The following is a 27625-nucleotide window of genomic DNA, read 5'->3' as shown; positions in this document are numbered from 1 at the left end:
GTGAATGTTATAGTCCTTGTGTCTGTGTATTAGAAAATGATACAAGGTGTATGTCATATATTTCATAGATTATGAGTATGTGAGTGATCTATGTGTATTAGGCCAAGATGAGATATGTGTCATGTATACTTAGGGTAGGAGACAGTATTGATACCTGTATATTAGGATAAGTGTAGCTGTCATTTTTCTGTATATGTAACATAACTGTGAACTGCGTATTATTGAAAGATCATGCTATTGATGAGTTCTGGAAACATAACAAACTATAAGACTATAAGGTCAAGTGGTTTATAAATGACTCCAGAATCCCTAGATGGCATTTTCCCATGTAATACAGGCTTTACTATTAAATATCTTTTATATTACATTATATTTTTAGGTTATGGTTTATGTTGGTGTAAATGTCAAGGCAGTCTAATGGTAAAGGAATACTATAGTACACAAACATGTACTCCTGACGCTATAGTGTTAAACCCACTATTTAGGTCCCTGCTCTCCCTGTCAGAACAGTGAAAAGGTATTTAAACTCACCATGGATGGCTTCGCTAATCAGCTAATACAATGCTTTCCCATAGGAAAGCATTGGGAGGCTATTGTGCATGCAAGGTGAAATGCTGCACTTCGCCAATCAGCATCTCCTCATAAAGATGCATCTTTAAGAAATCAATTAATTTCTATGGGGAGTTCAGCACTGACACAGGAAGCACCTGTAATGGCCGTCTGAGTGACTGCCACTAGAATTGTCACTAGCAATGACAATTGCTTAAAAGGCAGTAAGCCTGCAGTGACATACTATAGACACCAGAACAACTACATTAAGCTATAGTTGTTCTGGTGACTATAGTGTCCCTTTTATGGTTTGTGTTAGGGTAGTGTAGATGTAATGTCTAGTGTATTGTGTAGTGTAGGGGTAATGTTTAGTGATGGATTCAAACTGGTTATGGTGCCAGGAGTGCCATGGTGCCCCCCAATTGTAAGGAGTCAAACAGTTTAGGAGACAGTTCACTAATACAGACAGAGAGCTGAAAGCTCTGTGTCTGAGCTAAGGCAGGTGATACAAAACTAAAAAATGTTTAGCTAACATCAGACAGGGAGCTTGAAGTTCTCTGGGGATGCAGGACTACGTTGGACAGCTGGCCTCATGAACTAAGCCTTGCACTACAGGGCTTAGCTCAGGAGAGCTAACGGAAGCATATTCTACGAAGCTTCCAGCATTTTGTCGTTCGTAGTAGAGGCAGGGAGCAGCACCCGGCAGACCCTAAAAAATTCAAATTCTAAATGGCTCAATAAAATGCGGGTGTGTCCATCCACTCCTGGCACTTCTATAACCACTACAGCATGCTGTAATGGTGTTTTAAAGTGTGCCTTTAATGTGTAGAGTAGTGTATTAAGAATATATAGGGTTTAACCCCTTAAGGACACATGACATGTCATGATTCCCTTTTATTCCAGAAGTTTGGTCCTTAAGGGGTTAAGGTCTACTGTAGTATTAGGGTAACGAAGGGGTTAATATGTAGTGTAGTGTGTTAGGGAGTGGGTAATTAAGGGGAGACTTTACTATAAGTGCAACAGTAGTATAGTGCATGCATGACCTACTGCTACCTGTCATTAATGGGAGCTACAGTGATAAAAATGGTGGCAGGGGTTGCTTTTGAATGTTTATAAATTTTGTGAATATATGGCTCCAGACTTCACCAGGTGATCTGTACATTATCACTCGTTCAAATGAGAAATAATTGCACAGGTAACGTATTGTCTGTTAGTAGAAGATGTGGGAGTCATAGTCAAGAGGAGAGTCTGTCCTTAAATCTGTATAGAATGAGATGAGAGGGATGAGTCACATAGCTGGATAGTAGATGACGGGGTGATGGGTGAAAATATTTTATCACCGTCCCCTTGTAAATTATATATTTGAAATATGCAGAGCCGATTGACCAGATGTCCTATTTAAGGGAGGTTTCAAAAAAAAAAAAAAAAAATATGTACTTGAACATGGATTCACTGGACCCTGCAGCACTATAACACCCTCTTCACAAGGAGGAGAGCAGCGTTCCCTAATATACAGACTGTATACAACATGTATAATGCAAATGTAAACTCAAAGTGAATTTCAAATTGAAAGCCAAAGTACCTTAACTGAAAGCAAAACTGTCTTGGAGAACTTTTTCAGTGTAGTTACTTACTTTGGTCTTATATGTAAATTTCACTTTGGAACCCAGACAATTCTCACTTTAGTAAATATCCTTGTCATTTTAGTACCAGGCTCGGATGATCTCTTAGCTGTAGGGCAGGGGTCAGGGGATGCTATCTGTATTAGAAGCTGCTGGCAGTTGAAGGGATTCTAACATTTATTATTAGTTGGAAATGGCATCTGCACATTTTGCTAGCCACAATCGCTATCATATGTATTAATTAGCAGATAACTTTAAAATATTTTCTAATTCTGTTTGGTTTAACCCCTTAAGGACACATGACATGAGTGACATGTCATGATTCCCTTTTATTCCAGAAGTTTGGTCCTTAAGGGGTTAAAGCCATCTGTGCAGACGTGGGACACTCCTCTACCCTACCATGCATCCATTGTAAGCTCTTCAGAATCTTTAAAGTGACTAAAATAATAAGAGGATCAAGAGGATAGAAATGTCAATAGTTGGACTAGCTCAATGTCAGATGATTGCTAGTTGATCAAAATAGGTTCATGACGTGTTATTCATGATACTGCCCCTTTAAGAATCCAAGAGCATGTGTATTAGGAGTTGATAGGTCACCACTTAGCCTTGGTCAGCTCTGATAATAAGTTTATTAATTTGACTAATTGTGACTGCCTTAAGTGTTAACATAAGTAGAAAAATCTCCACCTCCTACATAGGTTGTTAAATAATTAATAATTATACCCTTCCCCCCTCTGCCCATTAATAATTAACATTTATGGCCTCTGATTAACCCTGCCTGCACAGTTATTACTACCTTTTGTGTGGTAAACACCCATCTGCTGATAAAATCTTGCTACCAAGTGGTAGTAATGGGTTACATTCTCAAATAACCGTATTGCATTTGTCTTTTACCAGCTCAGTGTACACCATTACATTAGCTTACTTTGTCACTTTAAATTATACACTTTCTCAACAAGAATCTCGCTGGCAGAAATAAGGTATAGATGAAATTATTAGCTGACATTTTGTGCAGCAATCAAGGCACCATTAACCTATTCATTGCCTGCCCTGCAGCAGTGCAGTTGGAAGGAGCAGGGCAGGAGGTGGATGTAAGTTAGCGTTTCAGAAGGCAAAGAGCCAACACACAGGCAGAAAATGCAATATTATTTATAGACAAGGAGGAGGGAGAGAAGCAGAGAACGGAAGGGGGGGAGGAGCTGTAAGAAATAGGGAGATGGTAAATAGAGAAGAGAAGCAAAGTGCAAGAGATGAAAACAGATGTAAGAGGCAGAAGGGTACTTAGGCCAAGAGATGAAAGGCAGGACGATGATAACCACAGAAGGGGCTGATATTCAGTGTATCAGCCCCTTCTGTGGTTATCACATATTATAAAGCACTACCAACACAGGTTGGCTGTCTGCCTGTAGCTTCTGTGGTATCAATATGGAACTGCCTGCAGCAATCATAACTAAAGCAAATAATAGCAAATATTACTCCCTTCCTCATAATGAAACCTCTCCATCCACTGACGTTCCCTTTTTTTCCTCCATTCCCATTTGGTTAACTGTAAAAAAAAAAAAACGAAAATAATTTTTTAAAGACTTTCAGCATTGCCGACCTCCCCCACATTTCTAGGCTGTGTCTAATACTCAGATCTGTAAAATCTCTTTCCCCAGAGACACTTGTTTGCATAAAGCTCAACTAGATTCTGCATAATTCATTCTCTTTACATAACTGGATAGAGGGCTGAAATAAAGCTGTCTGTAATGGTTGGGGGATTAAATGTCTAATATTGTTGGGGGAGAATAGGATAAAGATAGCTGTTTGGGGTATATGATTACAGGTAATTTTGGAATCTTGTTAGGGATATAAGAATACAATAGAGATATGGCATATATAGGTTAGACGTTGGAGTGTGAGGGATGGCTAGGAAGGCAATAGTTGTGGAAAGAATGATTAAGAGGACTGTAGGAATGGTTAGGGGGGGCAATGAATGTGTAAGGATTGGCTAGGTCAGCAATAAATGTGTGTGAGTTGGATAGGGTGCTTGTAACTGTAGCAAAGTAAGGCATGGCAGTGTAAGGGGTGGCTAGGAGGGCCTTGACTGTATAAGGATTGCCTAGATGGGCCTTGACTGTATAAGGATTGCCTAGATGGGCCATGACTGTGTAAGGAATGGCTAGAAGGGCCATGACTGTGTAAGGAATGGCTTGTTGGGTTATAGATGTTTGCGAGTTGGATAGGTTGGTTGTAACTTTAGCAAGGTAGACTAGGTGGAACATGGCTGTGTAAGGAGCGGCAAAAGGAATGAAAGAGGAGTGACTGATAGGCATTAGCTTTTTGAGAAATGACTAGTTAAACTGCAGTGGTGGAAAAAGAGTAGCTAAGAAGGCCAGGGGGCCCAAGTAATTGTTACGGGGTGTAAGATGTACTTTAGTAGTGAAGCGTGTCTGGGAAAGTAGATGCTGGGTTGAAACATCTATATGAGTCATAAGCATGTGGAGTCATAAGCATGTGGAGGTTAGCATAACTTTCCAAAGCAAATAGATGGGTTAGATTTAGAGTAATTATATGAGGAACAGCGATATATACTAGAAGAGCAGTAAGATGTGGAGAGGAGAGATGTGAGATTGCTGTTTTCAAAAGGATTAGTTCCAACCAACCCCCAACCCAATCCCACCCACCCTGGGCTCGGAGGGTGTACCCAGGAGGGCAGCAGCTCCCAATCCTCCTCTCCGCAGTTCCTCTCCCTACCCCCTTAACACCCCCTCCTACCCAACACTCCCCTTCCCTGCAACACCCAACCCAATTACCTGGCCCTGCTGACATAGCCACAGTCATTGAATGACCCAAAGGTCACACCCTCTGAGACAGCTGTTCCCCCTTCCCTAACAATAGAACAAACACCACCGAAAGCACTTGGCTTAACAAACCTACGACCTAAACTATCTCTATTAACCGGCACACTCCGGGACCGATACCTTGCCAGAAACATCGTAACCATCCCAAGACCTCCGCAACATCACCTGTCCAAAGAGAACATGACCTGTAAGGTCACACATGTAACCCCCCTGACTCAAGGTCCCCAAAAGAAAATATTGTAAGAGATACCAAAACATAATGCCAAAGGTATGTGCCAATGTAACTATGTTGTATCTTATTGTAACCCCCTGACTAACCAACCTCTTTTTTCTGTAAAAACGTTCATTAACTTTTGTTCATGAAAAATGAAAAATGAAAAATAAAGAATCTTTAAAAAAAAAAAAAAAAGGATTAGTTGAGTTTAAGGTATAGATAAGATGGTTGGGTAATAGACAAGATGCACTGTTCTTTCACATAGAAACATCTATTATGAGTGGTGTAGTGTATTCAGAGTGTCGAATCCCCATTGAGAATGCAGGAGCACGGCTTTTATGGCTTGACGCCTTTTCAGGGCTATGAGCTCCTGGCCCTGGGGTAACTTGCACTATCTTGGCCTTTGTGGGTCTAGCCAGCATAGAGAAAGAAGGCCCTTTCTTCATAATACTATTAAGATCAGTTTGATGATAGTGAGCCGGGCCTGGTGTTTGAGCCAAATCCTCACAATATCTACCATGGTGGCTCACCCCAGACATACTGAATGCTGGAGCAGAGGACTTCCCTGGAACACGAGGGCCTAGTACTGGAGGCAGAGAGTATCTGTTTGGAGCTGGAACCTGGTCGCTGGAGCGGTAACGAGTTCGAGAGCCAATGGAATAGGATGGAGGTCTTCTATGGGTGGGAACAGGGCACCTTTCTGGACTGTAATTGCCAGGACCTGGAATCACTGATTTCTTATCTGTGAAACACACAAATCATATGCACATAATATTATATTAATGTAATGCAATGCACAGAGACTTTATTTGGAATTGGGCAAAAGTTATAACGCACAGCCTAGCCATTAAAATTAGATATTGGAATACAGAAATCACCATTCTGGTTAGATTACAAACAGGGGCGGACTGAGAGCCTTTGGGGCCCCCGGGCAAAATTAGATCGCAGGCCCTTTGAATGTACAAATATATGTGCATTAAATAAATGTTAAAGGATCACTATAGTGTCAGGAAAACTGCTGTTTTCCTGACACTATAGTGCCCTAAGGGTGCTCCCACCCTCAGGGTCCCCCTCCCGTTGCGCTGAAGGGGTTAAAACCCCTTCAGCAGCTTACCTTTATCCAGCACCGGGCCCCCTCGGCGCTGGTGACCTGTCCTCCCCCGCCGACGTCAGCTCACAAGTGGAGCGAAATGCGCATGCGCGGCAAGCGCGCTTTCAAACAGTCCATAGGAAAGCATTTCTCAATGCTTTCCTATAGACGTTCTGCACGTCAGGATGACACCCACTAGAGGTTTGATTAACCCTGCTAAGTAAACATAGCAGTTTCTCTGAAACTGCTATGTTTACATCTGAAGGGTTAAAACCTGAGGGACCTGGCACCCAGACCACTTCATTGAGCTGAAGTGGTCTGGGTGACTATAGTGTCCCTTTAAATACAACTCTCATATAATACAGCATTCCTTTGGATGTGTATATTGTGAAGACCTGTGTATTAATGCATGTTTGTATTTGAGTCCGTGTGAATGCACTTGTGCATGTCTGGATGACTACATGTGCTTTTTTGTATATAGTGTCAGTGTGAATGCATATGTGACAGGTGACAGAGTGTGTGAGGGATGGGGTGACTAGTGACAGAGGGAGGGATGGGGTGACTAGTGACAGAGGGAGGGGGTGACTAAGGACAGAGGGAGGGGGTGACTAAGGACAGAGGGAGGGGGTGACTAAGGACAGAGGGAGGGGGTGACTAAGGACAGAGGGAGGGAAGGAAGGGGTGACTAATGACAGAGGGAGGGGGTGACACAATGACAGAGGGAGGGGTGACTAGTGACAGAGGGAGGGTGGGGGTGACACAGTGACACAGGGAGGGAGTGATTAGTGACACAGTGACGGAGGGAGGGAGTGAGCGATTAGTGACACAGTGACGGAGGGAGGGAGTGAGCGATTAGTGACACAGTGACGGAGGGAGGGAGTGAGCGATTAGTGACACAGTGACGGAGGGAGGGAGTGAGCGATTAGTGACACAGTGACGGAGGGAGGGAGTGAGCGATTAGTGACACAGTGACGGAGGGAGTGGTGACTTGTGGCAGTGAGGGAGGGGGTGACACGGTGACAGAGAGAGGGGGTGACACGGTGACAGAGGGAGGGGGTGACACGGTGACAGAGGGAGGGGGTGACACGGTGACAGAGGGAGGGGGTGACACGGTGACAGAGGGAGGGGGTGACACGGTGACAGAGGGAGGGGGTGACATGGTGACAGAGGGAGGGGGTGACACGGTGACAGAGGGAGGGGGTGACTGGTGACAGAGGGAGGGGGTGACTGGTGACAGAGGGAGGGGGTGACTGGTGACAGAGGGAGGGGGTGACTAGTGACAGAGGGAGGGGATGACTAGTGACAGAGGGAGGGGATGACTAGTGACAGAGGGGGGGGGTGACTAGTGACAGAGGGGGGGTGACCAGTGAGAGGGGGGGTGACAAGTGACAGAGGGGGGGTGACAAGTGACAGGGGGGGGTGACAAGTGACAGGGGGGGGTGACAAGTGACAGAGGGGGGGGTGACAAGTGACAGAGGGGGGGTGACAAGTGACAGAGGGGGGGTGACAAGTGACAGGGATGGGTGACAGTGACAGGGATGGGTGACAGTGACAGGGATGGGTGACAGTGAGGGGGGGTGACAGTGAGGGGGGGTGACAGTGACAGAGGGATGGGTGACAGTGACAGAGGGATGGGTGACAGAGGTGTTACGGAACGCAGTATATTAGTCCACGATATCCGTTGGTATCTTCAGGAAATCCACAGTCAAGGCAGAAAGCACGGCAATATTCCCCATCCTCCCAATAACCGGACGAAACACAGTTTGGGAGTCAACTAACTCGGTTTATTCGCAGGTAGTATATTTATACAGTTCCCCATGCAAGGGGTTTCCAGACAGTAATTCCAGGGGATTTCTCCCAACATACACTGCGACTTTCCCAACAGGCATTGCTGCACGAGAAGGATACTCCTACCAAAATGGACGCTTAAGTGGATTATCTCCTCGTGCAGCAAAACCGACAATTGACCTTAAAATACACAATTCACACAATACTCGGTACTTTATAATAATTGAACGTTCGGTAGATAGCTGGGGTCGGGGCGCACACCTTGGGAGAATACCGCTCCGATCCCAGCTGAACTGACCGAACGCCGCACATAATACGATAAAACATTCAAGTGGTTTTAAAAGCACCGAATAAGTACAGGGCATAGGATGCACCGAACGCGGGACTCCCGAACGCTCTGAAAGTCCAGCGGTGTTCACTCATCGAGTAGCCGTTTTCCGTTCCAGGCTCTCGACGACCGAACACCGCTGCAGAGACAAAGGATCCAAGATGGCCGACCGCCGCATGGTCGGTAGCCGATCGGCGGCCACCTAGGAGAGCCTTGAAATACCGATTGCAACCGGGATGCACATTCGTACGGCGAACGGCTGTACATAGCATTATCACAGGTAACGACTTGCAGTATACATTCAGCCTATGGACAACATACGATACATATAAGTCAGAAGTGGCTGGGTTTGCCACAAGAGGGATGGGTGACAGTGACAGAGGGGGGTGACAGTGACAGAGGGGGTGACAGTGACAGAGGGGGTGACAGTGACAGAGGGGGTGACAGTGACAGAGGGGGTGACTAGTGACAGAGGGGGGGGGTGACTAGTGACAGAGGGGGGTGACTAGTGACAGAGGGGGGGGTGACTAGTGACAGAGGGGGGTGACTAGTGACAGAGGGGGGTGACTAGTGACAGAGGGGGGTGACTAGTGACAGAGGGGGGGTGACTAGTGACAGAGGGGGGGTGACTAGTGACAGTGACAGGGGGGTGACAGTGACAGAGGGGGGGTGACTAGTGACAGAGGGGGGTGACAGTGACAGGGGGGGGGTGATTAGTGCCTACCTGTCTCTCTCCTCCTGTCTCTCTCCTCCCTCTTCTCTCCCAGGCTGCTGCTCCTTCCCCTGCTGGCTGTGATCTCTGTGTGAGAGGAGAATACAGGATGTGATGTCACTTCCTGGCTCCGCCTCTCCTCATCACACAGAGCGCGCGGGACAGGAAAGAGGAGACCTAGCAGAGAGCTGGTGAAGCTGCCAGGTCTCGGGTGAGGGGGGGTGATTTACAAAGCGGTAGGTTGCTGGGGCCCTGCGCTGCATCAGGGGCCCCAGCAACCTAATAAAGGAAATTATATTTGTTATTTTTTACCGTTCCAGTTGGAGAGATCTCTGATCTCTCCAGCTGGAGCATGGCTGTGCTGCCGGGCCCCTGGCTGCCTCGGGCCCTCGGTCCATGACCGATATGCCCGAGTGGTCAGTCCGCCCCTGATTACAAATCTAAAAAGCTTTGTCACCCCACCCCCACCCTTGAATCAAAGCTTAAAAAAGATTCCGTTTTTTATTTTTTGTATGATGTGATTTGTCTTTCCAGTATCCTGCGGCTTCAATATGTTTCTAATATGCGGCTCTCAGGCAGAACGCTGTCCATTTTAAAACTTGAAATTATATTCCAAATGTAATCTATGCTAAAAAGCAAAATTCTCTTCATAAAAGCACAATTTTTAAATTAGATCTTTGTAAACTAGACTAAATAAAATGAGAAAAAATAAATTATGTTCAGAATAAAGCAGCAGATTCTAGATTTTACTTTTATGTTAGGTAACATGGTAGAATGTCAATATAATGTCTGATTTGTTAGATGCATACCTTATGTCGCAAAGTTAGAAAATGGCACTTGATATTATTTGCTGATGACAATGATTTTTTTTTTTTTTACATATTTGTAGCAGCAGCATAACCACACAAAAAGGTCTGTGGCAAGATTTTATGATCTGAATTGGAGCACATTTTACAATTTTCTAAGATTAAAGTTGGAAATGTACACTGTGCTGTATAAGGCAGATACCAGATATTAAATAGTTAGAATCTGCATGAAGAATATCAGACCTGTTACTTGGCATTATATTCTATTTTAGGTCAATGTTCTAAAAGTGGAGCATTCACCATGAAAACCAGTGCAATGCTCCAGTTGACTTCTCCATTTTAAGAAAATATGCCTCGTTTCCAATGAGCGGATCGGTTCGGTTCGCTATTTTGGGTGTTTCCATTATGAAAGTAGTCCATATAAGCGAACCGTACTGATCCATTCAGGGTCCTGCTTCAGATGTAGGGCAATAGGAAATGGAACGGTTCGGTTAGGGCGGAGCTACTATACAATCCATTGATTGGTGGACAGGAAGAGCATTTTTTCTAAACCCTGCATGGCCCTGAAGGTCTGACTTGCAGTGGAAACGCTCACCAGAATGGGCTGGTCAATTCTAAACCTTCCAAACTGTACCAACCCGAACCGATCCACTCAGTGGAAACGAGGCATTAGAGAGCCCCAGAACTGCTCTCTATACATAACCAGCAATGTTTTCAAAACTCATCTGGAAAGTCAAACCTCTGGAGTACAGAGCCCCCAAAACATAAAGGAAGTAGAACAAAGAAAAGAAAGTGCTCTTTTCGTGCATCAGCCTTTTGATATGTTTGTTGAGTAGAAATTGGATAAAAGGATTTGTATGTATATTTCTTTGTTTAGATTTCTGTGCCATTTCTGTGAACTCACACTTTGGTTTAATTTAATCCAGACTGTTCCTTTAAAGAACAGCATGGCAAGCAAATCATCTGACTGCCCAAAGTAAAAAAATAAATACCATCTATAAATATGAATCACACTAAACAACATATATAATTGTGTTTATGTCATACCTTGTTTTGTATCAATACTTGCATACCATCATGTGTGTATTTATACAAACATAAATAACAATGACATGGCGAACAGTAAAAACTCTCGCAAGCTGCATTTTCTTCTTATTGTTGTTTTCTGTTAATATCAAAGATCTCATTCTTCAATCTCCTTGAACTCTCCGCCACTGTTGATACAGTTGATCACTCTACCCTTTATCGTTACTCTGGCTAACCACTGGTTAATACCTTTACTAAACTCTAATTTTAACGTCGTTGGTGCTCCGTGTCCCTGCGGCTTGCTCGATTGGGCGCTAGCTCTGCCCCCAGTAACGTAGTATGTTTTTTTTTAATTCTTTATTTTGATGGTGCATAGCAAGGACAAGGTATCACATTACAGTTTAGCTGTACATTGGCTGTAATAGGTGTGCATTAGTGATTCTATGACAAGGCACCTTTTTTATAGATATAATAACAAGATTAAACAGTAGATTCGGGTTAAGTACGGTATATAAAATTAAACAAGCGTCGTAATGAGAGATATCATGCTTAAAAAATAAAACAAACAAAAACAAAAAAAAACTAACTAGTGACTTGCTATCATGTTAGGTTACGTTAAACTCGATCAAAGTGCTGCATAGCATGGTAATCCTAGTGTATGTGCTTTCAATAACATATAGATAAGGCATAAACTAAACAGGCTAGTCGAACAACTGACTGCTGCACATCATGCTATGTATTTTACATGAGTGTACTTGTTTTAAGAGTGACATTATATACTAAGTGGGTAAGACCCTGGACTCCGGTTCTCTCAAGCTTAAAAGGGGTTCAGTGCACTGTTGAATATATGTGATTGGGAGCAGAGGTCAGCAAGAAACAAAAGCAAAGCAAAATAAATCAATCAACATCGAATATAAAGAAATGCTTGTATATAGCTTTTTATCTGGCCTCTGACTCCACTGTCACCATATTTGGGTGCATTGTTGCTTGCTGGGCGCCTCAGACGATCCCCGCCAGAGGCAAGGAGGTGTTGTACACGGGAGAGTTCAGGTGTATAGCAGAGGCATCGTAGTAGAACAGCATGCACCTCCAACCCCCGGCTTGTGTGAAAGCCTGTTTTCTTGCCGCTGACCTGGGAACCTCGTGGGGCCAAGTCCTTCCTCCGCCTGGAGTATGCATAGAGGCTTGGTGTTGTGTGCCGTTCCAGCGGGTGATCCTGCGCTTCTGTGGGCGTAGCAGGTGTAGGTGCTTTTCCCCCTTCGCTTCAGCTCTTCGTTTGTTGCTCGCGTGTTTCAAGGAGCTGTATAGCTGTGGGGCCAAAACGCTTCAAAGAGGGCATCCAGGCGCTGGAGAGTGGTCATCACTCCTCCTTGAGTGTGGGCATCCGCAGCGTCCGCCATCTTAGGATGACCTTTGATGGTAGTGTCAGCTTCTAAGGTGCTGCTGTGACTCCCTGGTGGGTCCCGAGAGCCTGCTGGGTAGGGACCGGGATCACCCCCACCGGTCCAAAGGGGGGAGCAGCGGGGCATCAATAACACGCTTGGGGCCCTGCCAACGCCTGTCTGGGAGAGCGGCCGCCTCTCCCCTCCAAAGCGCCCGCTAGGCCTCTGTATACTTTGGCTACCAGCTTGCTTGAGAGGGCTGTAGGGTGTGTTCCCCGGTCTCTCTGTCATGTCGTAGGGCTAAGAGTAAGTATCAGGCTTTGGAATAGTTGCTTAATTAGCTTATAAATTCAATTTGTCTCAGGGAGCTCCCCAGAAACATGTCTAGTCGCCATGCTGGTCAGGCCCCGCCCCAGTAATATAGTGTCTTAATGCAACAGTGTATGTCAAATTATTCTTAGTGGTGAAATGGCGTTGGATAAAAATAATTAGAAAGATATCTCCTCGCTTCTATTCTATGGTGATAACTCATATTCCTTGGGGTCAAATATCATTGGTAGATCCACCTCATTTCTTTCTTCCCTAGCTCTTTTATATGATTATAACCTCTCCAGTGTTTTGGAACTTGGCAGAGTGCTCCAAATTCCAGTAGACTAGCATCTGCATTGTGTGATTCTGCAAGATGTACTGAGACTGTATGTTGTAAAAACTCTTGGAACTGTGCACTCTTATCCACGCAGATACTTTTCTGCTTGTTTTACCCACATATTGTAGCCCACATGGCACTGATGCACACATATTATGTTGGTATTTTATTTTAGGATTTTTAAAAGGGAAGGACATAATATCATATTTTCATTTTGTATGTTTTCTTCTTGCTGTTCCTGCAAGTTATGCAAGCAAGCATAAAAAGCCTTTTTTGGTATCAGTTATATTTACAGAAGGACCCCTGTGGCTTCTAACCAATTTATTCTTAATATGTGTTACTCCTATGAAGACAATTCTTGGTCGGTCAGGTACATACATTCTTTTCAACAATTTCCAATTTTTTATAATTTTTATATGTAAATTCTTTCTGTTATAATTCAGGATAATAATTGTAAAGTCTTCCATCTGATCGTTGTGCATACCTTTCTGAAATTTTTAAAATGTTGTGAATGTTAAATTCTCACAGGATCACCATCTGGTAGTATACAATATATACAATAGTATAAGCTCTACGGAATCTGTTGGCGTTTTATAAATGATAATAATAATAATAGTAGAGCACAAACAAGGATAAACTGCTGCCTTCAATGTACTCTAGGCTACCGAAGATTTGTACCTATTCACCCTTACCAATAATTACTTTTGGTTCGAATATAAATATTACTTAATATGGAAAGGCACAGCTTTGGGAATTAAGTTTGCCACCTTATTTATGGGCGATTGGGAGAACCATTACATCTGGATAGATGGAAAACCCGCAGCAACGCTCTGGTTGGCTGGAGGTCGCAAGACACTTCACAGTCTGGAGCTCACACCCGGTGGAGCTGCAGACTGTAGGCACTGGCTCTCTCTCTAATAGCAGACTGGAGGGGTCTCGCATGCGGCGGCATAATAGGCAAGCCGCCGGGCCCTCGGTCATGGAGGCCGCAGCCAGCGCGAGGCCTTAGTCGGCCACCTAAATCACCCAATTAGAGAACAGCCTCTGGTCCTGGCCCTATTACAGTTGTTTACTTCTCGGATTTTCCAATTTATGCCATTATTTCATCAATAAAGATTTTATGTTTAAGTGACAGTGTGTTGTTCAAATCTCTGCATACTGAGCCCAGTCACAACAAACGTGTAAAACAGCCACCCAGCTTGACTTAAAAATGTCCCATGATTAGATTAAGATGAAACTGCACAGATCTTAAAACATACCAGAAACAGGCAGAAACCATCATATACAAATTCTTAGTGAAAAACTATGATATGAAGGAACTTTCAATAGCACAAAAGAAGTTAAACAAATGGATGGGTCAATGCTGTTTAGCAATAATATACAGAAAGGTATGCACGAAGATCAGAAGGAAGACTGTCCAATCCTTATCCTGGATTATAGCAGAGAGAATTTACATTTGAAAAAGGTTATTACAAAACCATTGGAAATTGTTGAAAATAGATAACGTGCTGAAGAATGTTTTACTTGACCAACCAAGAATTGTCTGAAGAGGAGCACTGAATATTATTATTGGTTAGAAGATACACTGAACAAAATTATAAACTTAACTCTTTTCTTTTTACCCCCATTTTTCATGAGCTGAATTCAAAGATCTAAGACTTTTTCTAGATACACAAAAGGCCTATTTCTTTCAAATATTGTTCATAAATCTGTCTAAATCTGTGTTAGTGAGCACTTCTCCTTTGCAGAGATAATCCATCCACCTCCCAGGAGTGGCATATCAAGATGCTGATTAGACAGCATGATTATTGCAAAGGTGTGCCTTAGGCTGGCCACAATAAAAGGCCACTCTAAAATGTGCAGTTTTACTGTCTTGGGTGGGTTCCGGGCGGGGGGTCCGAAAACCAGTCAGTATCTGGTGTGACCACCATTTGCCTCACGCAGTGCAACATATCTCTTTTGCATTGATTTGATAAGGTTGTTGATTGTGGCCTGTGGAATGTTGGTCCACTCCTCTTCCTGGCTGTGCAAAGTTGCTGGATATTGGCAGGAACTGGAACACGCTTTCATATACGCCGATCCAGAGCATTGCAAACATGCTTGATGGGTGACATGTCCAGTGAGTATGCTGGACATGCAAGAACTGGGATGTTTTCAGATTCCAGGAATTGTGTACAGATCCTTGCAACATGGGGCTGTGCATTATCATGCTGCAACATGAGGTGATGGATGAATGGCACAGCAATGGGCCTCAGGATCTCGTCACAGTATCTCTGTGCATACAAAATGCTATCAATTAAATGCACCTGTGTTCGTTGTCCATAACATACGCCTGCCCATACCATAACCCCACCACCACCATGGGCCACTCGATCCACAACGTTGACATCAGCAAACTGCTCACCCACACGACACCATACACTCTGTCTGACATCTGCCCTGTACAGTGAAAACCAGGATTCATCCGTGAAGAGGACACATCTCCAAAGTGCCAGACGCCATCGAATGTGAGCATTTGCCCACTCAAGTCGGTTACGATGACGAACTGCAATCAGGTCAAGACCCCCATGAGGACAAAGAGCATGCAGATGAGCTTCCATGAGAGGTTTGTGCAGAAATTCTTTTGTTTAATCAAACCGATTGTTGGAGCAGCTGTCTGGGTGGCTAGTCTCAGACGATCTTGGAGGTGAAGATGCTGGATGTGGAGGTCCTGGGCTGGTGTGGTTACACATGGTCTGCGGTTGTGAGGCCGGCTGGATGTACTGCCAAATTCTCTGAAATGCCTTTGGAGACTGCTTACGGTAGAGAAATTAACAACCAATTCGCGGGCAACAGCTCTGGTGGACATTCCTGCAGTCAGCAGGCCAATTGCTCGCCTCCTCAAAACTTGCGACATCTGTGGCATTGTGCTGTGTGATAAAACTGCACATTTTAGAGTGGCCTTTTATTGTGGCCAGCCTTAGGCACACCTTTGCAATAATCATGCTGTCTAATAGGCATGTGCATGGGGAAAATATTCGTCTCGGATCGGCATTCGGAAATTCGGGACTTCATCAATTCGGGACTTCGGCAAATCGGCACTTCGGATCTTAGACACTTCGGCAACTTCGGAACTCCGGCATTTCGGGACTTTTGTTGCAGCCGCTTGGTAGATAACTCCCTAATTCCCACGGTATTAGGGAGTTATCTACCAAAAAGCTGAAAGACCTAAATTGGTCTTTCAGCCAAATTTACTTATACTAAGTAAAAATTACTTAGTATTATAAAATTGTGCCCCTACTCGCAATACCGTGAGTAGGGGCATGTCTATTAAACAGTGAGCCGCCTGTGGCTTCTCACTGTTAAAAAAAATAAATAAATAAAAAAAAGGGTCCCCCCTCTCTGAGTGGGTGGGGGCCCTAAAGTAAAAAAAGGGGGGAGGACCTATTGTCCTCTCCACCGGCCCCCACCCCGGAGCGGCGTTGGGGGCCCTAAATAAAAATTGGGGGGGAGGGATCTAATGTCCCCCCCTGGCCCCCACCCCTGAGCGACGGGTGGGGGCCTAAACAAGAATAAGGGGGGGGGACCTATTGTCCTCCCCACTGACCCCCACCCCTGAGCGGTGGGTGGGGCCCCTAAATACAAATTGGAGGGGGGACCTAATGTCCTCCCCCCTGGCCCCCACCCCTGAGCGGTGGGCGGGGGCACTAAATACAAACTGGGGGGACCTATTGTCCTCCCCTCTGGCACCCACCCCTGAGCGGCGGGTGGGGGCCCTAAATACAAATGGGGGACCTATTGTCCTCCCTCTGGCCCCCACCCCTGAGCGGTGGGTGGGGGCCCTAAACAAGAATAAGGGGGGGGACCTAATGTCCTCCCCCCTGGCCCCCACCCCTGAGCGGTGGGTGGGGGCCCTAAATGAAAATTTAACCCCCCTCCCACCCAGGTGACTAGGGGTCCCCAAACCCCTAGTCACCCCCTCCCCCAAAAAATAAACTCCTACCTACCCCCCTCAGCCTAAAAATAATGTGGGGGACCATTTAACTAAGTACCTTTGAAAATAAAAATAAACTTGCCATTCGATCTTTTCTTCTAAAAATCTTATTTTTTTCAGCCCCAAAAAAGGCCAAATAAATATCCATAATAACCGACGCAATTTAAAAAAAAAAAAAACGAGCGAAAAAAAATAATAATCCATCTTCACCCTGCGAGGGCTCCGCACAGACTGAGCTCTGCAGGGCGGGGGAAGGCTTATAAAGCACCTTCCCCCGCCCTGCTATTAGGCTCAGGGCACTCTGATTGGAGGGTTTAAGCCATCCAATCAGAGTGCTCTGACAGGTAAGTCTCTACATTTACCTGTCACAGCACTCTGATTGGTTGGTTTGAAATCCACCAATCAGAATGCTCTGTGTCATTTTACACAGCGTGGGAAAGTTCTTTGAATTTTTCCCAACACTGTGTAATTTGACTCATAACAAATTAATTGGTTGCTTAACCCCTTCAGGACGGGTGACGGACGAGGTCCGTCATCCAGGGAATACCCTTAACGACGGGTGACGGACCTCGTCCGTCACGCAGTAAAATTAACCCCAGATCGCCGCAATCGCGGGGTTAATGGTGCTCCGGTCTGCCTCTGTATTAGAGGCAGACCGGGAGCACCGGATCGGGCTGCCCCAGTACATGTGCCCGCTCTGACAGCATGTCAGAGAGGGCACATGTGCTGTGTATACTCACCTCCGCCTCCCTGCACTTCCGGGTTCAGTTTCAAGTGCAGGGAGACGGATCTTCAGTGATCCTGCCCCCTGGTGTAAAAAAAAAAAAAGTAAAATTAAAATCCCACCCCCCTTTACCCATTTTTAAAAAAAAATAACCCCTTCCCTGCCAATTGATCACTGACTACAGTGATCAATTGGCAGGGATTACATTTTAATATGATCTGATTTTTTTTTAACCCCTGAGGGTTAATACTTTTTTTTTTTTAACCCTCAGGGGTTAAATTTATTTTATTAATTAATTTAAATATTTTAAAATTTATAAATTTAGCTAGCTGGGGAGGGTGGAAGTTAGTGGGGAATTGGGGGATTTAGTGTTAGGCTAACTAGGGGTTAACGTTAAAAAAAGTTTTAAAATAAGCTTTAAAAAGTTAAAAAATGAAGTTAAAAAAAAGTTTTAATAACGTTTAAGTAAAAAATTTAAAAAAATAAACCCTTTACCCTGTCCAAATAAAAATTAACCCCTTCCCTGCCAGTCTATCACTGCCTACAGTGATCAAAATACAGATCACAGTATTATACTGTGATCTAATTTTTTTTAACCCCTGACGATTAACTTTTATTTATTTTTTAACCCTCAGGGGTTAAATTTATTTAATTAACTAATTTAAATATTGTATAATTAAATATTTTGCTAGCTGGGGTGGGTGGGAGTTATGGGAAAATGGGGAATTTACTGTTAGTGCTGCTTACTGCTAGTTAGGGGTTAACGGTAAAAGAAAAAGCTTAGAAAAATGTTAAATCTGTAAAAAAAAAAAGTTTTACGAAAGTTTAGGAAACTTTAAAAAAATTAATAAGCAAAACAAAAGTTTAAAAAATAGTTTTAAAAAGTAAAAGAAGTTTTAAAAAGTAAAAAAAATACATTTAACGCTCATTACCACTACACCTGGTACAAGCTAGCGGAAAAATTATCCCACGCTAAGGTTCAAAATATGCCTTTTGAAATACCCTGGGATGTCTTCTTTAAGAAATGGTATGGCTTTATGGGGTATTTGGATTATATAGCCTGGTAAAATACTCTAAAATGGGACATGGGCACAGCGTAAAAATTTAAAGTTTGAAAAAAAATGGAATGGCTGTGTCCCAAATGTGCCCCTCCGATGTCCACATATACCTGGCAAAGGTACAAACAGGGGTATTTTTGTACTCAACCGACATAGCTGAGCAACATATAAAGTATTATAGAGTGGTGGTACACATAAGGTTTGCAAAATATACTGTGCAAACTCACTTTGTGTGTCAAAATGGCAGAAAAACCGCTTATTACCACTACACCTGGTACAAGCTAGCGGAAAAATTATCCCACGCTAAGGTTCAAAATATGCCTTTTGAAATACCCTGGGGTGTCTACTTTAAGAAATGGTAGGCCTTTGTGGGGTAGTTGGAATTTAAAACCTGCGAAGATGCTTGGAAATTGCACATAGGACCAGCGTCAAAATTCAAAGTTCTGTAAAAACTGATATGGCTTGGTCTCCAATATGGCACTGTAGATTCACAAAATAGTGCCAAAGACATTCATTGGGGATGTCTTTTTACTCAGAAGACTTAGCTGAGCATAATTTGGAGGTTTTGAACTTAGTGGCACATATGAAATATACAAAATGCCCAGCAAAAATGCAATCCGTATGTAAAAAAATGCCCCAAATAATTTTTTACCACATACTTTGGCATGTAATGGTAAAAAATGGGGGCATGTTAAGGCACAATATGCACCTTATGAGATGCCCTGGAGTGTCTACGTTTACAAATGGTAGGCCTTTGTGGGGTTTTTTTGAACAGTCAAACTGTTATAATACCCCAAATGGAAGCATAGGCTCATTAAATCCGTCTCTCAAAATTCTACTGTGAATACTGAAAAGGACAGGTCTCCTGTATGGCACTGTAGCTTCACGAAATAGTGCCATAGACATACAATGGGGGTGTCCTTTTACTCAGAAGACTTAGCTGAGCATAATTTGGGGGGTTTGAACTTAGTGGCACATATGAAATATACAAAATGCCCAGCAAAAATGCAATCCGTATGTAAAAAATGCACAAAATTATTTTTTACCACATACTTTGGCATGTAATGGTAAAAATATGGGGGCATGTTAAGCCACAATATGCACCTTATGAGATACCCTGGAGTGTCTACGTTTACAAATGGTAGGCCTTTGTGGGGGTTTTTTGAACAGTCAAACTGTTATAATACCCCAAATGGAAGCATAGGCTCATTAAATCCGTCTCTCAAAATTCTACTGTGAATACTGAAAAGGACAGGTCTCCTATATGGCACTGTAGCTTCACAAAATAGTGCCAAAGACATACAATGGGGGTACCGTTGTACTCAGCAGAAGTAACTGAACACATAATAAAACTTTGTACAGGAATAGCACACACCAACTTTACAAAATACACATAAGAAGTTCTTTGTTATAAGTTTGTGTGCGAAAACCCCCAAAAAACACAATTTTACTCCAATATTTAGCAGAGGTTGGCGGTAAAATGGCTACGTAGAAAGTGTCAAAACAACCTTAGGTAAATAGCCTGTGGTGTCTACTTTATATAAATATATACTTTTGTGTGGCAATTTTGTTTTCTTTTATGGCTATTAAGCTTACAAAACAAACATACCAAATTCTAAAATCGCTCCACATTAAAAGTTTATTTTACTCCTTGTGCTTTGTGACCTGTAACTACCAAAAAAAAACTTAAAATCCCAGACACATTATATATTCTGTAAATCAGAATAACTCAATGAATTTATTTTTAATTACTTTCCTTAACCTGCACTAATTGTGCACACATTATTATTGCAAAAACTGTAAAAAAAAAAAATCAAGATTTTTCATTTTTTTTTGCATTTTTCTGTATTTTTTAATAATAAATAAGCATTTATGTAAATATATGTTACATCAAATTAAAGCCCTTTCTGTCCTTTAAAAAACGGTATATAATATGCGTTGGTGCAATAAATTAGTAAAATGCAAATTGCAGTTGAACGCGAACAGCAAAAAATGCAAAAATGCTTGTGTCATTAAGTGAAAGACAAGCTTCTGAAGCTTAAGGGGTTAATCCACCAGTGTTATGAGTCAAATTACACAGCGTGGGAAAATTCCAAAGAACTTTCCCACACTGTGTAAAATGACACAGAGCACTCTGATTGGTGGATTTCAAACCAACCAATCAGAGTGCTGTGACAGGTAAATGTAGAGACTTACCTGTCAGTCTCCATTTACCTGTCAGAGCATTCTGATTGGATGGCTTAAACCCACCAATCAGAGTGCTCTGAGCCTAATTGCAGGGCCCTTATTTTTGGTTAGGGCCCCCACCCACCGCTCAGGGATGGGGGCCAGGGGGGAGGACATTAGGCCCCCCCCCCAATTTGTATTTAGGGCCCCAACCCACTGCTCAGGGGTGGGGGCCAGGGGGGAGGACATTAGGCCCCCCCAATTTGTGTTTAGGGCCCCCACCCACGGCTCAATGGTGGGGGCCAGGGGGGGAGGACATTAGCCCCCCCCCCCAATTTGTATTTAGGGCGTCCACCCACCGCTCAGGGGTGGGGGCCATGGGGGAGGACATTAGGTCTCCCCCCCTTATTCTTGTTTAGGGCCCCCACCCACCGCTCAGGGGTGGGGGCCGGTAGGGAGGACAATAGGTCCTCCTACCTTTTTTTACTTTAGGGCCCCCACCCGCCGCTCAGGGGTGGGGGCCGGTGGGGAGGACAATAGGTCCTCCTACCTTTTTTTACTTTAGGGCCCCCACCCGCTCAGAGAGGGGGGACCCTTTTTTTTTTAATTTTTTTTTTTTAACCCCTTAAGGACCAAACTTCTGGAATAAAAGGGAATCATGACATGTCACACATGTCATGTGTCCTTAAGGGGTTAACAGTGAGCAGCCACAGACTGCTCACTGTTTAATAGACATGCCCCTACTCGCGGTATAGCGAGTAGGGGCATAATTTACTAATACCAAGTAATCTTTACTTAGTATTAGTAAATTTGGCTGAAAGACCAATTTAGGTCTTTCAGCCTTTTAGTAGATAGCTCCCTAATACCATGGGAATTAGGGAGTTATCTACTTATTCATTCCTGTCATTACACTGACTGGCCAAGTAACTTACATTTTATATGAATGTGTGTTACTTGATTGTTGTAAGTGTTGCAAATGCTTACAGCTGAATCCTGTCTGTTTGTTTACTTTTTATTTGAAATTGTATACAGTGTAACATTCTTCTTCTTTCACTGGGTAAGTATATTTGTACTTAGACAATACTGTGCTTCGGAACTTCGGCACTTCAGCAATTCGGCACTTTGGCACTACTACACTTCGGAAATTCGGTAATTTTGGCACTTCGGGACTTCAGCAATTCAACTATTCGGACATTCGGAAGCACCCGAATGTCCGAATTACCTGAAATTCGGCCGAATTTTAATTCGGACCGAAACGAATTGCACATGTCTACTATCTAATCAGCATCTTGATATGCCACACCTGTGAGGTGGATGAATTATATCGGCAAAGTGCTCACTAACACAGATTTAGACAGATTTGTGAACAATATTTGAGAGGCCTTTTGTGTACATAGAAAAAGTCTTAGATCTTTGAGTTCAGCTCATAAAAAATGGGGGCAAAAACAAAAGTATTGCGCTTATAATTTTGTTCAGTGTATATGGGTGGCTGTAAAAATTCCTGACAACAATACATTACAAAGTATCATAGTATCAAGAGTGACAAAGTACACAATTTCACCAGAATAAGAGGCAAGTATGACAGAACATTGGGTGGTGAATCTACAATCAGCAATATGGAAAACAAGTTTCCAGCATATACTTTAAGTACAACATTCGTTTTTACATTACATGTCAGATAGTTGAAAAGTGAAAAATTAGACCCTTCAATTGAACAATGAGCATAATTAAAAAAAAAAAATTAAAATTAAAATTAAATTAAATAATCTTGTGTGGCTTGGGAAGGTGGACTAGTTGGCATATATGACAAAGCTTGGCCGTGTGGATGGTTATGTTAGGATGTAGCGGTTAGAGAAGGGACTTGGGGCACTGTATTGTGCATTCTTGTAGCAACTTAGATCATGGTTCCCATGTCTGTGTATAATGGGAGTATATGTGTGTCAGGGAGAGTTCATATTTAACCTTTTATTTTTTCAAATGTTTGCACCCAATCCCTCAGTGAAGGTAAATTGGTTTGCTTGAATTGAGCAGCGAGACTGCAGAGTCATGATCTATACACCAAAACTACTTGATCAAGCTATAATAATTTTAGTGACTATAGTGTCCAATTAATATTTAGAACAGAAAAATACAGGTTGTAACACAGGTTGGAATTTCACTCGAAATGAAAAATAAGTGACCGGATCTCATAAAACAACAAATGAAGGAATAACTCCCGATAACAATACCACGTAGACGCCGAACAGAGGTGTCTTCATTGGAAGCTCTAGCAGGAAGTGTTATGCCGGTTAAAAAGTAATCAAACGTCCAACTTGCCTTTTCATTGTATTTATAATAAGACACTTGTACCTGTTTTTAAACGTTATCATCCCATGAGCCTCCCTACACAACGAATTATATAGAGAAATGATGCAAGGAGAAGATTACAGGTTTTACCCATAACTATTTGGACATTTAATGAGTACATCACCAGAGAGTGTATTTAGACCTAGGTACATCAGAAGCGCAGTCTCATTTATTCTAGTTAGTTCACTTGTAAATAGGATGGAAGTTTTCTGCCTATTGAAGTTCTCCTGCCCCTAGTGGCCTATTGTGTCTTCTACCTTTAGAGTGGTGTTAATGCTTTTAGTTATATTTAACATATTTGTCCGTTAAGTGTCCATTTTGAGCTCCACTTTTTTTGTAGAAAGCAAAAATGTGTATTACCACACACCTAAACAATAATGCACCCATGTGCCACTGACCGTTAACTAACCGTTACTTGCAACTATTCTAAATGCAAACTGCATAAACACAGAATCAAGTCTAGTTAGGATGATGTTTCATCTGTATAATATTCATGTGTGGGCAGCCATGATTCAGTCTGCAAACTAGGTTGCATGCATACTATATACACTGTATTCCTTCAGCTGAAATGTCAGTGGTTACAGAATGAATGTAATTATAAATATTACTAGTGGCCTGGCATGTTGTTGTTTGTTTTTCCTTTCTTGCCTATGGTGAGTTATCAGCAGGTGCTTTGGAGGAGTACTCATAAAGTGCTTACTCCTACACAACTCCTGCTGACAATACACAGTTGATTGCTCAGTTAATTCTTTGATTCCAATGGCTGAATTAGTTGCATGATTTCTAACCCATACTTACTGACGTTAATTCCCTAAAATTAGGCTTCTAACCACTGAGATTTATGTATCCTAAAATTTAGACCGAGGAACTTACTTTATTTTTTGGTCTCCGTTTTGGATCTTTATTATTTAAGACATTTACCTCTGCAAAACCTTTGCATTTTCTCTATGAAAATGCTGGATCATTATCACTTATTTTCCCCACCTGATGCATGACTGCAAGGTTGCAGTTTAAATGGAATTCTTAGAATTTTTTACATAATTTCGTCCAAGATAAATATTTTCTAACAAGAAGTGACATCGCAGCACGGACCGGAAAGCAAGGCTACAGAAGCTACTGTAATTGTAACGGCGTTAAGAAGAATTGAAAAGAACCAGCGAAAAATCTGATTTATTCTATGATTAGCCACATATAGATTGCAGATACAGAGAGTGTATGCAATGAACTAAGCAAACCTATACTGTTTCTAACTAGTTGGCACAATGTGCATGGTCAGACTAGGCACCATAAAAATAAATGCTTGTTGCATTGGTTATGGTGCATAAACTTACCGTCACAATATCACTGCAAATGGTAGCTTATAACCCCAGTGATGTCAAGGAAAACACAATTTTCTGTTTCCTTTGTACTTATTAAATATTTCCAATCACAACATCTGATGAGCCTTACTGTAGCTGGCTACTGAACAACATCTCATAAATCCATGATGAGCAGAAGATAGGATCGGGAAAAACACACGGACCAGAATGACTGGTGGAGCATCTCCCTTGTCTAGGAGTTGTCTGGCTGTTGCTTCTCCTTACATTGTATGAGCAGGTGGTTTCTATTAATTATCACAGCAAATTCATTCATTGTCTTTGAATGAATTAAACAGTTGAACTACATATTCATATGGTATATGCTATGTACTCTCACTGAAAGCAAATTACGTCCTAGTAGTGGCTTAGAGACTTTATATAGTCATGTCATATAGCTCACTACATAAGGCTATAACAACTGGAAATATGCAGCAAATGCATAGACTTCAAAGGTACATAATAACATTTTTCTATTTTTATTTTTTTTATATGTAATCTATACATTACATTAAAAATAGAGGTATACACCAGCATGGGGTTTCCCTTTATGGCTAAAGCAAGTATTCATTGCTTTGCTTCTTTACTGGTGCATCCTACTAAACCATGTATCTTCCGTATAACTTCATTCCTGTCCTTGCCATGACCAGAAAAAGTGGGAAAACTGGCTTGGTCCTCACCCAATGTGTAGAATGCTAGAGAGCATGTTTAAGTTAGTAGTGTGGTAATGGCTGTCTGCAATTATGCATAGGCCAATCCTATTTACCCAAACAAAAATTAAGTATTAATAATGCGTCACATCCCAAGTAGAGGGTGCTCTATGCTCCCGTTTCAATGCTAGTGCTTAGTATTACTATGTAGGGCAGAAAAATTTGTCATTACATTGTGCTAGATGTATATTTAAAATGCATGCCTCCCAAGTTTCCCTATATAAAAGACAGAGTCCCTATTTTGGCCCCCAATCTATTTTCAATCCTAATATCCTTTGCATTAGCTCTATATTGTTGGCATGTCTAAGTGTAAAAAAGAAATCCACAGCAATAATGCTCACAGTTAGGTTTCTTTAAGGTGCATTAGAGGACCACTATAGTGCCACCCTCATGGCCCCCCTCCTGTTGGGCTCTAGGGGGAGGAAGGGGATAAACGCTTACCTTTCTCCAGCGCCAGGCTCTCTTGGGGCTGGTGACTCTCTTCCCGCGAATGCGCATGTGCGGCAAGAGCCGGGCGCATTCAATCAGTCCATAGGAAAGCATTTCTTAATGCGTTCCTATGGACATTGGCGTCTTCTCACTGTAAAGGGACACTCCCGGCACCCAGACCACTTCTGCTCATTGGAGTGGTCTGGGTGCCAACTCCCACTACTCCTAACCCTGCAAGTATAATTATTGCAGTTTTTTATAAACTGCAGTAATTACCTTGCAGGGTTAACTCCACCTCTAGTGGCTGTCTAGTAGACAGCCACTAGAGGGAACTTCCTGCTTCATAGCACAGGAAACCTGTGCTAGAGCGCCGCTGGACGTCCTCACGCTGTGTGAGGACCTCCAGCATCGCTCAAATCCCCATAGGAAAGCATTGACATTCGTAATGCGCATGCGCATTAGGTCTCCTCGGCTGGTGGGCGGGATCAGTCACGCCCACCGGCCGACGGAAGCACAGGGAGTAGCGTCGCGGAGGAGGAGACAGCGGCGAGCAGGACCGGTGCTAGGATTTTTAGTTACACAGGCGAAGATGCATTTTGGTGCCCCCCACCCTCGTTTAAAATAAGGTTCATACAAACACAGAAATAATCAGACAGACACAGACAGACACAGACAGAGACATACATGCAGGCATATAGACATACATACAGAGTCATACCGTCATACAGACACATACATACATACATACATACATAGACAGACATACAGAAACATACATACAGAGACATCCAGGCATACAGACACATACACGCATACAGAGACATACCGTCATACAGACACATACATATATACAGGTATACAGAGACATACAGGCATACAGACACATACGTACAAAGACATACAGGCATACAGACACATACATTTGTACATACAGAGACATACAGGCATACGGACACATACATTTGTACATACAGAGACATACAGGTATACAGAAACATACAGACACATACATGCATACAGAAACATACATACAAAGACATACAGGCATACAGAGACCTACATACATACATACATACATACATACATACAGAGACATACACAATTACATACTTACATCAGTTCAATCTTGTCCCCTGGATGCATGCTGCCTGGCTCCTTGGAGTCCTGTCCTGCAGCCCAGCCCCATCACAGGGCGCCAGCCGCGCTGTGTGGTACACAGGGAGCAGGGATATGATGTCATTCATATCCTCGCCCCCTCCAACACATGGCGGCGGGCACCTGGTCGCAGGGGTTGCAGGGCTGTGACCCCTGCGACCGCGGTATGTACGCCAGTGCATGCAGATGCACACACAATTAAAGGACCACTACAGACACCCAGATCACATCAGCTCAATGAAGTGGTCTGGGTGTCAGGTCCCTCTAGTTTTAACCCTGCAGCTGAAAACATAGCAGTTTCAGAGAAACTGCTATGTTTCACTGAGGGTTAATCCAGCCTCTAGTGGCTGTCTCACTGACAGCCGCTAGAGGAGCTTCCGCTATTCTAAAACACTGAACGTCCATAGGAAAGCATTGAGTAATGCTTTCCTATGGGCGGTTTGAATGCGTGCGCGGCAAGAGCATTCGGAGCTGAGAGGCGGAGGGATCCCCAGCGCCAAGGGAGTCCGGCGCTAGAGAAAGGTAAGTGCTGAAGACACACACACTCTCACGAACAGATGCATACACACCAGCTAACAGACACACACATTTACTGACAGACACACTCAGCGACAGACATACATACACACTCACTTACAAAACATACACTCTCACTGACAAACACACACTCACTAACAGACATCAAACAGACTCACTAATACAC

At 43.1% G+C, this 27625-nt stretch overlaps 1 protein-coding gene across 1 annotated transcript in view; it reads right to left on the bottom strand.

Annotated features, from left to right (window-relative positions):
* Nucleotides 1-5464: 5464 nt before the first annotated feature.
* The window catches only part of CIMAP1D (CIMAP1 family member D), a 58805-nt gene continuing 36644 nt past the window's right edge, over nucleotides 5465-27625 (bottom strand). Inside the window, exon 4 of the mRNA XM_063457340.1 lies at nucleotides 5465-5970. Coding sequence (XP_063313410.1) covers nucleotides 5486-5970 — 485 coding nt within the window. The 3' untranslated portion in view covers nucleotides 5465-5485. The remainder of the gene's footprint in view (nucleotides 5971-27625) is intronic.

This window comes from Pelobates fuscus, chromosome 5 (genome assembly GCF_036172605.1).
Source record: "Pelobates fuscus isolate aPelFus1 chromosome 5, aPelFus1.pri, whole genome shotgun sequence".
NCBI lineage: Eukaryota > Metazoa > Chordata > Amphibia > Anura > Pelobatidae > Pelobates > Pelobates fuscus.
Note: the sequence above shows the minus strand (reverse complement) of the source record. Positions and strands in the feature narration are given on the sequence as shown.